Source organism: Gambusia affinis, linkage group LG12 (assembly GCF_019740435.1).
Source record: "Gambusia affinis linkage group LG12, SWU_Gaff_1.0, whole genome shotgun sequence".
Classification (NCBI taxonomy): domain Eukaryota; kingdom Metazoa; phylum Chordata; class Actinopteri; order Cyprinodontiformes; family Poeciliidae; genus Gambusia; species Gambusia affinis.
Genome location: NC_057879.1, coordinates 1,373,346 through 1,386,351, shown reverse-complemented (window position 1 = coordinate 1,386,351; position 13,006 = coordinate 1,373,346). Strand labels below are relative to the sequence as shown.

The window sequence follows — 13,006 nt, the reverse complement described above, 5'->3', positions numbered from 1 at the left end:
ATTTAACCTAGTTTCCAATGTTACCCTAAATGTGTCAGGAGACCTAACTCTGCACTCTTCCTGCCATGTCTGGCTCATCTTCATTCATCTAGATACTGAATCTGAACCAGACGAAGTAAAATGCTCCCATTAGTATTTCTTGACATTGATGAATTTGAATTGTAGTAGATTTATCAAGAAGTAAAACCTGAAGGGTTGCTTTTCTTACAAATCCAGGTCAACCAAAGTTTAACAAACATGTTGCCTTTTCGAAACTTGCATGGTCAAGAGAGACAACCTTCATTAGCTTTGAGCACTCTATAATGTTGACTGCACAAGTTGAAAAGCAAATCAAAAAAAGATTTGCGTTTCAACTTCATTTGTTTTGAGGCAAAATAATGATAAATTTTTCCATAGTCTGTTGGATTCCAAACAAAGAGGTCATTTTTTCCTTAAATTAAAATCGATGTTCAAGAAGAAAATCACAAAAACATCTTTAATTCAAAGTGTAACATATTTCTACAAAATAATGACAAATAAAAGACATTGTCAAATAAGGGACATATTCACCCCTTTAAAGGGATTGATCTAATTAAACAAAAGTCCAACAAACATCTCACAATGAGTGGAATGGAAATCAGCTGAGTGTCTCAAGTGATTGTAGTATAAAGATACATGTGTCTGTAGGCTCCATTTATTTGTTATTCCTGGTTACCATTATGGCATAATCACTAGAAAACACTCCAAGCAAATCAGCAAAAAGGTTGTTGAAAAGTATCAGTCAGAGGATGGATACAAGTGACTACAAGTGACTGGAGAGTATAGATTGTTGCAGCTGCAGCCGTATGCAATGTGAGATGTTCCTTTAAATAAAAAAAGCAAAGTAATGTTATTGTATTTTTTATTATCCAACCCTCTTTACTATTAACAAAATTGTGGAGAGAAGAAAAAGTTATTTTGTGCCAAAGCATCTTGTATGTAGCCCACATCAGTGTGAGTCTCTGGGGGTCAAAGTGCATGCCAAAGCCTAAATCTTATTGGTCAGTTTGCTTTTTCTGTGAGCTAAAAATGATGAGTGGAGTTTGGAACCTCTCGTTGTTCTAAGATCCCGCCTGAGCTTTTTACAGTCTGGCGGGTCACCGGTTTATTAGCTTTTTGCGTGGTTTCGCAAATTTGAAAGCTGACGGGTCACCTGTTGGTTGACACCAGCAGATGTGGAAAAAAAAAGTCAGACAGATCGGAAGGTACAAAGCTATCACTGCACCTGACCTGCAAGAGCACAACCACCTCTCCAACGCACCTCATGTGCGCATCGCACAAAAGCAGCACAAACCTAAACCACTAAAGCAGTGCACCCTTTTTCTTCCCCATACGATACTAAATAATAAAGACATGGAAGCGAAGCCTACCCGTGAGATCCACGGAAAGAGGAGGGTGTTGATTCCCAGGTTCAGGTGGTGTCAGACGTCCAAAAGGAGAAGGTGAAGCAACAATGTTGGCTTAATTTTTATTCTTTTGGGGAATGTTTCGACTAGATTAAATTGTTTAACCCACAGTCTTAGCGCGATGCTCAAGAAGAGCAGCAGATGCCAGCTACCGGGTGACCAATCAACTCTCTCGTTCAGGAAACGTCAAAGAAGCTCATAAACCAGCGATCTGCCAGAACCGCACAAGGTAAAAAGCGCCGCCAGGATCCAAACCGCTCTTAGAACTACGGGACGTTCAAACTCTGCTCATTAATTTTTAGTTTACAGAAAAAGTGCCAAGCCGCCAAATAAATAAAAGCAAACTGACCAATAAGATTTAAGCTTTGGTGTGCGCAAAGACCCCAAAGGCTCAGACGTGCGCTACATACAAGATGTTTTGAAACATAGGATCTTTTTTTTCTCCACAAGTTTAATTATAAAGAGGGTTCCATAATAAAAATTTCAGAAATTATTCTTTTCTATTTTTTACTTCAAGGAAAATCTTAAGGTAGGCAGAGTGTGTGCAGCCGTACAGCTGCAGGCACTGCTGCACTCCGATAAAATCGTGCAGGCGTCTGCGCAGTTCTGGACTTTAACCATAGAAAAGAATTCTATGCATAAAGCAATTTATTTTAAACATGTTTTATAATTTACTTTTTTAAAAATCTAAATATAAACAAATGTTACTAATTCAATGTAAAAACATTAAATAATTTCTTTGGCAATGCTCCCTAATGACAATGGCTATTTTTAGAACTTGCTCCGCAGGCGACTGACAAGGTCCCCTCGGGCAACCGGGTGCCCGCTGGCATCGTGTTGGTGACCCCTGGCCTACATCATGCCATCCTACTGCACTGAGTGACTGTGCAGGAAAGAGACCAGAGAGGACACCAGGAGCCTAGTGTAAAAGAGTGCCCAGCTTTCACTCTAAAAGTTTGTGCAGTGACAAATTTTTAAAAGTGCAACGCACAAAAAATTCAGACATATAAAACCATGCGCACACAGGTGATTTCTGCAACTTTTCTTTATACAACCCAATTTGCGTGAAATGGAACACAAATGCTGGTGCCATGAACCGCCCTAAACCCACCCATTCTCAGGACATCTTCCTTCAGACTGTGCTTATTTTAACTCTCCACATAAGACTGGTAAAGGCAGAGTACAAGAGACAGTATTTAGATCTAGCTTTCACTGTCAACAAATTTCTGCAAATCCATACTTCAGTTTTGAGCTTCAATAATTTGAAATTAAACTCCTTCATTGCTGTGTGGAGTGGTTTACCATCCTGCTAAGTTAGTTGGGAGTTAATAAGGACTTAGTCTCTGAATTTTCGGATTGACTGGGATCACCATGATCAGATACTAACTGTCGGAGATTTCAACATACACGTATGTTGTGATAACAAACCATTAGTAAAGGACTTCCTTAACTTGAGTGATTCCTTTAATTTTATTCAATTAAAAGTTGGTTGGTTGGCCCAACTCATGAAAAAGGCCATACTCTGGACCTTGCATTATCTCATTGCTTTTGTTTAAATATCAATGAAGTCTGTCAAACTTGCATTTCCAATCATTTACCTGTTCTGTTCTCAATTGCTATTTCAACCACTGTAATTAAAAAATGTACAAGATCCACAACTTCTCAAAGGATTACCTCGTCAACCACCGCTCAGTTCTCTGCAGCCATTGGTGATATGTTATCACCAGTGTCACACATCAGCAGCAATTTTGATGTCAATGAACAAATTGATTTTCTGAGTTATGGTTCAATGAAACGAAAGTTACGACTGTAACTATGGTTCTACTTTATCCCTACTGACCACCAGAGGGGGTACTTAAAGGACTGAATGATCACTCTTGCGCATGTACAAGTCGAGTATCTTATACCAACATGGTCATGTGTGACCCCCGGTGACACCGGTAAGTCTATATAATCATGTGACAATGTCAGCTCAGTCCCTTAATCTTCTCGTGAAACAAGATGATTCCAAGGGAACGAGGGCTCTGGCGGTCATCTGGGATTCATAGAACCGTAGTTACTGTTGTTACTTTCGTTCTACTTTATCCCTACTGACCGCCAGAGGCAGTGCTTAAAGCACTGGATGACAATTACCAACAAAGTCCTGAGGACAGAAAAGAAACAACCCCCAAAACATGCCCACCTCACTGGGATGATGATGCGCGCTGGAATAGGATCCCCTCCAATGGGTGAAAGGCGGCCAAGTTAACCCTGTAAAACCTAGCAAAGGTATTTGGGGATGACCAAGAGGCTGATGCACATATAGCCTCCAGAGTGACCCCAGTCATAGCAGCCCATGACATACTGATGCTCCTGGTGAAATGGCACCATACACCAGCAGGGGGTTGTGTCCCTGTAGATTGTATGCTTGTTTCACCACGTCCACAATCCAACGTGCAAGACGCTGTTTAGAAAGGGCCTGCCCCTTGCGGGGACCTGTGTAGCAAACAAACAGACTATCAGACTGCCACGAAGAAGCTGTGAGTCTGACATATGCTTCCAATACCCAAACAGGGCAGAGAGGCTCATCAGGCCCACCTACATCAAGGCAAGCACACTGGAGGGGCACAGAGTGGCTCGCAGATGAGGCCACCTTAGGGAGAAACACAACATCATGCCAAAGAGTAATGCCAGAACCAGATGGGTTCCAACAATAACGGGACTCATGAACAGACAACGCATGTAGTGCACCCACCAGCTTCACTGAAGCCATGGCGAGGAGAAAAGCTATCTTTTTTGACACACACTCAAGGCTCGCTTCTGCCAACGGTTCAAATGGAGGAGATCGCAGGGCAGCAAGGACGAGAGAGAGGTCCCACACAAGCACGACAGGGAGTGTGCAGACGTCAGGGACCTCTCAGGCCATAACAAGGATACTTCTTTGTTTCTATCGTTTCTCCACTCACCACCATATGCCAACAAGAGATGGCAGCAATAAACTTTCAGAGTGGATGGAGACCGACCTTGAGAAAGCAGCGCTGGAAGGAAGGTTAAAATAACAGAAACAGGACAGTGTACAAGGTCATCATATCTTGCATGACACCAGCTGCTAAAAACCTTCCACTTATGGGTTTACACCAGTCGTGTGGAAGGGCCCCTGGCAGTAGTCATTGTATGTCCGATGTCTCCGTCATACTCTGAGAAGGAAATGCCGGGCCCCGTAGCGGCCAAACCCAGAGTTGGAGGCAACTGGGATTGTGTTTCAAGATCTGACCCCCCTGCTGTGACAGAAGGTCCTTCCTGTTGGGAAGAGGCATTGAAGAGGTGCAACAGAGCCTGTACAGCAGTGGAAACCAGGTTCTCTCTGGCCACCGGGGGGCCATTAGAAGAACCTGCTGCCCCTCCTGAAGGACCCACAGGAGTGTTGGGCCTATCAGGGGAAGCGGTGGAAAAGTGTAGAGCAGCGCTCTCGGCCAGTCGTGTGCCAGTGCGTCCTAGGTCAGACAATGCCAGGGAGAACCAAAGCGGGCAATGTGTTGTCTCTTCAGACGCCAATAGGTCCACAGCTGCTTTGCCATACCTCTCCCAAATGCATGCATCCATCAACCCCCTGAGTATTTGCATCAATTGTGAAGCCATCCAAAGAGGCTGAGAGACCCAGTAATAAATGCGACAAAGAGTTACCAAGTCACCCCAAACAAAACCCTGAGTGCCACATCTGTGACAGTTGATGAACCTGGTAACTTTTCAGCTGTTCTTTGTTAACGTGACATAAATAGGTTCTAATGATTTTCCTTCAGTCAGGACGTTATGCTGACACTAGAGCCACATGCATTGCAGGTAGATTGTAGTAATGCCTGGTTTTAAAATGAGTTCACTGAACTTGTAGCCATTATTTTGTGCCCATTGTTGGACACCACACAGCACGATCGAACCCGATCGAACCATTATACGTAGGATTTCTGTCGTTTAATATGTGGTGTCTCAGGTTTTGAAAATGGGCAGACATTCGGCCGACAACTCTAAGATCGTGTTGTGTGCGCTGGACATTACACTAAGAATATGAGGAAGGGATGGTCAGTGGAGAGCACTGGAGTTGAGCCTTTTTTCATTCAGTGTCATCAACAGAAAGAGAAAAAGGCCGGAAGAGACGATAAAGCCGATAACTGAAATGACGTCGAAAGTTTTAATTTATTGTACAATTAATTGATTTATTGTTTATCGCAACAGGCCTATGTCTCATATATTTTTATTTAAATATTTTTTCATAACCCTGGATTTTTGGCGTCCCTCTGGTAAGTTGGTGCCATACATGTATTGTGTGATGCATGTGGGCAGAACAATGGCACAGGAACTATGTCTTCAGAGAACATTTATTTTCCAGCAAGGCAACGATCTGAAGCATCCATCTAGAGCTAAACCATCGCTTCTCAATTCCAGTCCTCAGGCCCCCCTGCTCTGCATGTGTCTCTGTTTCAGAACAGCTGATACAAATGATTGCATGACCTCTTCTGCAGTCATCAAGACCTGCAGAAGCCTGTTAATCATCCACAGATTCAATACAGGTGTGTGGCAGAAGGGGAACACCTAAAACATGCAGGGCAGGGGGCCTGAGGGCCGGAATTGAGAAACACTGAGACACCAAGATGAAGGTTCTGGAGTGGCCCAGTCAAAGCCAAGACTTTTTAATCCCATAGAGAATTTGTGGAAGGACTTGAATGGGGCTGTTCACAGCTCGTCTCCCCCAACCTGACAGGGCTGGAACAGTTTAACAGGAACAATGGAGAAAAAACTTCAGCTGCAAATGAGCAGCTGACTGAAAGCGATCCACTCTGACTCTCTGCTGGGACAGCAGCCAGAAAAACATCCACTAAATACTGAGTTGAAAGGTGTGAGTATTTATACAATCACTAATATTAAATATTTTTTATTTACATGTCATTATTTTGTAGAAATCAGTTTTCACTTTAACAGTAAAATTATTTTTGTCAAAAAAATTCAAATTTTATTGATCATGATTCATTTCTAAAAGTAATAAAAGGGTGTGAGTACTTTTTACAGGCACAGTAAAGCTCAGGCTATATGGCCCTTAAATCCTCTAAACACTTTTGAAATAGCACAACATGCGTTATACTTTAGCCATGAGACTCCATGAGACATTAGCTGCGTTTCCATTACAAATGTGCACAAAACTTTGTCAATAATCCATTAGTGTTAAAAGAACACAAATGTAATTAAAAATCACATGTGAATAAGTTTGTTCACACAATGTGTCAATAAAAACCATACCACAGCATCATCCTGCTACTACTTCTTGTTTTCTTCAGTGGAAACATCCGCTTGTTGATCATGTGATTCATATGATGCAAAAACAGGTGTTTCCACTGCAGTTTTGTGAAATGGACCAATTTTGATAAGGCCAAAACACACCTCGTCCTGGCCCCAAAACATTTGAATCAAAAAAGAAGAGTTTTTATTCAACATTATTGTGTTTTCATGCAGTAAATTTAATTTTGAAATAGCTGCGCAATTATATGGTCAATGGAGATGCACTTACAGTAACCCTGTTCAGGTTTTGTTAGATCTCAATATTGATTTAGTAATTTTTTTCCCCCAATTTTTTCTCTGCCGACAACTAAAGAAAGTTCATGTACCAAAGCAATGTTAATTGTACCACAATTTTCCAATTATGGATTTTAACAATTCCAATATGAGTCACTCTTACGCATATCCAAAGTAGTACTGGTAGGATCCAGCAATCTTGAGCTCTATGGAGCAGTACTTATCCGAGTCATCCTCCCTTCCTGTCGGGTAGTTCCAGGCTAAAACACGGAAGTTGTTTCGAATGAACTTCTGTCCATCAAGTGGGTAGTTGGTGTGAACTATAACTCTCCTTCCTTGAAGGCTTGGACCCAGGCGGAACTGGAGCTCAAAACCTGAGGAGACACAACAGCTTTCAATTTATTACACAGCATTGTGGGAAGCTAAACCCAAGAAAGAACCAGCACATAACATTTGTAGATCTTGTCTTAGTCTTTATCTTTTTGTTTTAACCATGGCATGCAGTTTGGACAAAATGTATTATTATTTAAATCTGCGTGAAAAATTCCACAATCATACTTAGCACACACTTAGAACACACAACTTTTCCTGTCAAATTTTGCTTAACTTCTTGCATCAGAACTACAAATGAAAAAACAAAAAACAATACACAAGTACTGCATTCCCTCCCTAAAATAGAAGCTTGTTTAATCTCACTCCTGGTATGAAGAGATACGGGAGAATCTCACAGCTCTGAAACAAGCACACACTGAATGTCTGCAGCCATTTTGGCCCTTCACAGTTTAGTCTATATATAGTTGAGATTTACAGCCAGCTCACAAATCTCTACCAGGTTCAAATAGCTGTAAATGTCAAGAGCCACACTTTTCTGGTCAGTTAACTGCAGCCAGCATGCAGCACGTCTTTTTTCACTGAATATATTCCATAGACTCAGGGTACAACTGGGGTACAGCACACTGCCTCATGAAAGTGGTCTTTTTCCGTCTTATAAACGCACAACTAGGGCTGAAACAATTCCTCAAGTGATTCGAGTGCCTTGATTATTAAAATTTCTCGAGGAAAATTTATCTGCCTTGACGCTTCCTTAAGCAATATTTTATTATTTAGTGCTCCGTGTTCTGGCCGGGTTTTTACTTGCATTGCGCAGCGCTCTCATTTCAGCCTGAGCTGTTAATGAAAGCTAAGTGTTAGCAGCATATTGTCCAGTTTTCAAGTTCGTCCTGGGCAGTGATGTCAGTAACGCGTTAACTTGTAACGCCTTACTGACGTCGGACCACTTTTTTCAGTAACGAGTAATCTAATGCGTTGCCATTTCAAATCCAGTAGTCAGACTACAGTTACTTATCAAAATCACTTTTGCGTTACTGTGCGTTACTATCTTCTTTTGTAATTTAATCGTATTTCCTCTACTTGTCTTGTCGAGTGATCGACGTCTCTATGCGACAGAAATGTAAACAATGGAGGGAGATGCGCATTTTGTTGGTGGAAAAACTGGAACTATTTTGAGTTTCTGTCGCCAAGTCTGATTATTACAAGCGGCTTTGGGCTTCATTTTTTTAAAGTCGCTTGCAAATTTAATAAGCGGCGGGTTACGCCTTTTTGGGCTCGTTTTTGAACGTGAAGTTGCTCATTTGGGCTTTGGAATAAGCAGAGACTCATAATAAATCCCAGAATTTGTCCGTCATGAAGGTAGTCTTACTCAGTCTCTCCCTGTCCATCATTTCCTGGATAATCCGTCCCGCTGTGTCTTTGTTAATGTCAAGATAATATATTACCTCTGAATGACGTCGAGCTTCGCGTTGCGCTCCAGAAAACTGCAAACATCGATTCCAATATGAACAGCGCAATAAACGTGAAACCAGCCACGAATAAACGTGTCCGTAGTTGCCAATAATTATAATGGCAACTTAAAGCCATTATAATTATTAATATTAAGATAAGTGTCACAAATCTGTGCAGCCATCTGAGTTGTGGAGCCGCAGGAGGAGCTCTGTGCGCTGCGACATCAAACACAGGGCCGTAACGCAGAACCTGGAGCCTGGGGGAGGGGGGGTCTTTAAAATCCTTCTTAGAGTTTTCCAGACAACAGTGGACCACACAAATTACTCACGTTTTTTAATTTTTTTTTGTACAATCACCTCTTCAGTTCAACCTTATCAGTGGAGACACATTGTTACTTTTTCAAGGAGTAATCAGTAGTCCGATTAAAGTTACTTTTTCAAAGTAACTATGCCATCACTGGTCCTGGGAGGATTTTATTGGTTCATGATAATGTCCGGGTATTTGTCGTTTTGCGGAGGACCAATAAGCATCCTTAAAATGACCGCAATGCATGGAGTATGTCAGCTTTTCTCCTCCAAGAGCTGCTGCTTGGTGGCTGGTTCAGAGAGAATGGTGAGGAAGAACGCTGCAGGTGTATTTATGCAGGTGAGCAGGTAGACTGAACATGGAGGGTGTGCATTATTTGATTAACATAAGTGTAGCTTTATAGATGAACCAGAAAATTTATTTCATTTCATCCCGGTCTCAACAAATTGGTGGCGGAGCTCACTGTGATGTTACATACCTGGTAGATGTTTCTGTGTGTAACGAACAAAGGTGTCAAATCTTGTTGCCAACATGAACACAAAAGCTATAAATGTGCAAGGTGAGAGTTCAACTATTAAACTGAATGAAGATGAATACATAAACAAAAAACTGGAGTATTGACATTTTTTTATATAAGTGTATTTGTGAGCCTGCCTCTTTATTATGAAACTGAATATAATTTCAGATTTTTGTAAAACTTTTTCTTAGAAAGTGAGCTACTATTGTTATAGGTTAATTTTCTAAACTACAGAAAAGTTATTGTTAGGGAATCTCAAATATGAAAAATTGGACTTATGTTTATGTGCGATAGTACTACTGCTTTTATGTTAGACTTACAATGTTTTATATAATGGTTTTTTTTATCCGATTACTTGATCAATCTATCAATAGTTGATAGATTACTCGATTACTAAAATATTTGTTTACAACCGCCCTACACACAACACCTTTATGCTTCCATTGTCGTGGTAAAACATAAAGGAATTACCAAAGGAATGTATGTATGCACATGCAAGCCCTGCTCCATCAGAAAGGGTTTTAATAGCAGGACTTGAGATGAATAGGAAAAATAGATAGATTCACTTTTCAACATATTTAAAATATATAATAGTCCTGAACTGTAAAGCAGCTGCTATTATTTGCTTGTTAAAATGAACAGCTTTCAGAGATATTATGCATTAAATAAGTAAATTGGTTAAGTGATTGTATAAAATAAGCCTGTCACGATAGCAAATTTTGTTGAACGATTAATTGTCTCAAAAAACTATTGCGATAGACGATAGTATTGTTTGAAGTCCTTTGTACACTGATTTAATGGAAATTACATAATAATACATGCGATTTCCTGCCAAAGAGATACACTTTATTTTCAAAAGAACACTTAACACTGGAACTGATAAAATAAACAAAACAACCAAAAACAAAAATAAAATGGATTCTCAGTCTCCACTAACAAAAATGTACTTGAATAAAAACGCCAAAGTGTAAATAAATACTGCATTCAACCAAAAGAGTGCAGATTATGAAGTCTGTATACTATGTTGTCCTTCTGTAATCATTAGATTTAAATAGAGAAGATGGGACATCCGACTACCTGATGCAATAGTTCACACTACATGTTAGTTCACACCTACATTTTCCCCTTACGACAATTGTAGAACATTGATCGTTCTAATATTGTCGCTTGTGATCATCCTGTAGTGTGTGGTGTGTTACAGTAGATCGTTGTGGCCACTCCGATCTAAATCGGAGGTTTTCCCCGACTGGGAGAGTTAACGCAGCCTGTTGAATGTGACAGGTAGCCAATCAGAAAGCACAGATTCTCCTCCGAAATTACAGAGGGGAATCCCAAACAGCTGACACGGCGCAACCCAAAGTCCAGCAGACATTGGAGATGATATGTGGAAACAATATTAATGTTTATAAAACATTTCATTCAAAGAATATAGAAATTACGAGGGGAGGAGTTGGAGCGAAATTGCTACGCAGTTGATGAACCCGGTAACTTTTCAGCTGTTCTTCGTTAATGTGACATAAATAGGTTCTAATGATTTTCCTTCAGTCAGGACTTTACGCTGACACTAGAGCCACATGCATTGCAGGTAGATTGTAGTAAAGCATTGATTAATGTCTGGTTTTAAAATTAGTTAACTAGACTTGTAGCCATTATTTTGTGCCCATTGTTGGACACCACACGGCACAATCGAACCCGATCGAACCATTATATCTTGGATTTCTGTCGGCTAATATGTGATCTCTCAGGGTTTGAAAATGGACCGACAAGATCGTGCAGTGTGCGCTGGACATTACACTAAGGAAATGAGGAAGGGAGGGTCAGTGGAGAGCAGCAGAGTTGAGCCTTTTTTCATTTAGCGTTATCGTCTCTTCCAGAGAAAAAGGCTGGAAGAGACGATAAAGCCGATAATTAAAATGATGTCGATAGTTTTGTACGATTAATTGATTTATCGTTTATCGCGACAGGCCTAGTGTAAAATCAATTTATCATTACATTTTAAAAAATACAAATTCTATTAATGCTGACAACTGCTTTTAATACTTCCTGGTAACTACATGTAACATACACACAAACTACCAAGAAATATTTTATTTATGAGCAAGCATTATGTACATCTCTGTACATTTTCACTCCAAATGCTCTACAGCTCACTCATCACAACATACCTGGATTATTGAGCAGGTTTGGAGGAGGTTTGCACAAAACAGCACTACGGAAAGCACTATCTGCTTTATGTGTGATCGGATCTGAATTCACAGTTCAACTAAGTGAAAATTAACAAAACCGCATGAAAATGCAGCTAAGTAGCCTATGTTAATATGATTATGAAAACAGGGTTTTTAATGATGTCAGTCAAGATGACAGATAAAAAGTCTAGCGCAACCTCTGGCACTGAGTCAATTTCATAAAGTAAAAAAAGGTTAATTAATAAGGATACTAAAAAATTATGCAATTGTTCTATGGTTCTGCAGATTACTTTATGACATAATTCAAACAATCTAAACTTAGTAAATCTGGTTAATGCAAAACAGCACAACTAATACTAGATATTTACAATCACAGAATAAAAATAAATTTTTTCTCACTGTCTGAAGTTAAACTAGACCAATCTTTTCCTGTTTTATCTAATTTGAATTAATTATAAGCTAAATGCCAGACAACTTGGCAATAACATCTTTTAGAATTTTTTTGCAACATTCTTTGAATTCAGATGTTTACATACATTTGGTCAGTATCAAAGATAGCTGTCTTTAAAACCGTATGACTTTTTGGGTTATCTTCTACAAACTTCAGATAGATTAATTGACATATTTAAGATAATTGGAGGCACACCTGTGGATGTTTTTAAGGCTACGCCTTAGACACATTGCTCTCTAGTCTGACATGATAGGACAGAAAATCGATCAAAATCTCAGGAAGAGAATTATGGAGCTGCACAAGTCTGGTTCATCGTTGGGAACAATTTACTGATACTTGAAGGTGTCGTACTCATTTGATAAAACAATTATGTGCAAGCCTAAACATGACGGGAATATCCAGTTATCCTACCGCTTAGAAACGAGACAGGTTCTGAGTCCCAAATATGAATGTGTTTGGTCCAAAATGTGCAGATTTACCCCAAAACAAAAGCCAAAGACCTCATGTAGATTCTGCTGAAGCTGCTAAAACAGTCACTGTGCTTCCATTACAAATGTGTGCAAATCTTTGACATTATTCTGCTATGTCAAAAATACAATAGTGGAGTTTCCATTAAATAAGAAATGTAATTAAGTCACATGAAACCATATTAAAAATCATGTCAGCGACAGATGTAAAAAGTTACATGAGATACAGTGGCTCACAAAAGTATCCATACTCTGAAGTTTTCCATATTTTATCACACTACAATCACAAACAAATATATGTTATTAGAATTTAATGGGAAAGACCAACACAA

The 13,006-nt window shown here is 39.9% G+C and overlaps 1 protein-coding gene across 3 annotated transcripts in view; it reads right to left on the bottom strand.

Annotated features, from left to right (window-relative positions):
- The window catches only part of agla (amylo-alpha-1, 6-glucosidase, 4-alpha-glucanotransferase a), a 104,850-nt gene that overhangs the window by 80,117 nt on the left and 11,727 nt on the right, over positions 1–13,006 (bottom strand). For all 3 annotated transcript variants that reach the window (XM_044133436.1, XM_044133435.1, XM_044133434.1), the window contains one exon: positions 7,129–7,339. In XM_044133436.1, coding sequence (XP_043989371.1) covers positions 7,129–7,339 — 211 coding nt within the window. The remainder of the gene's footprint in view (positions 1–7,128; positions 7,340–13,006) is intronic.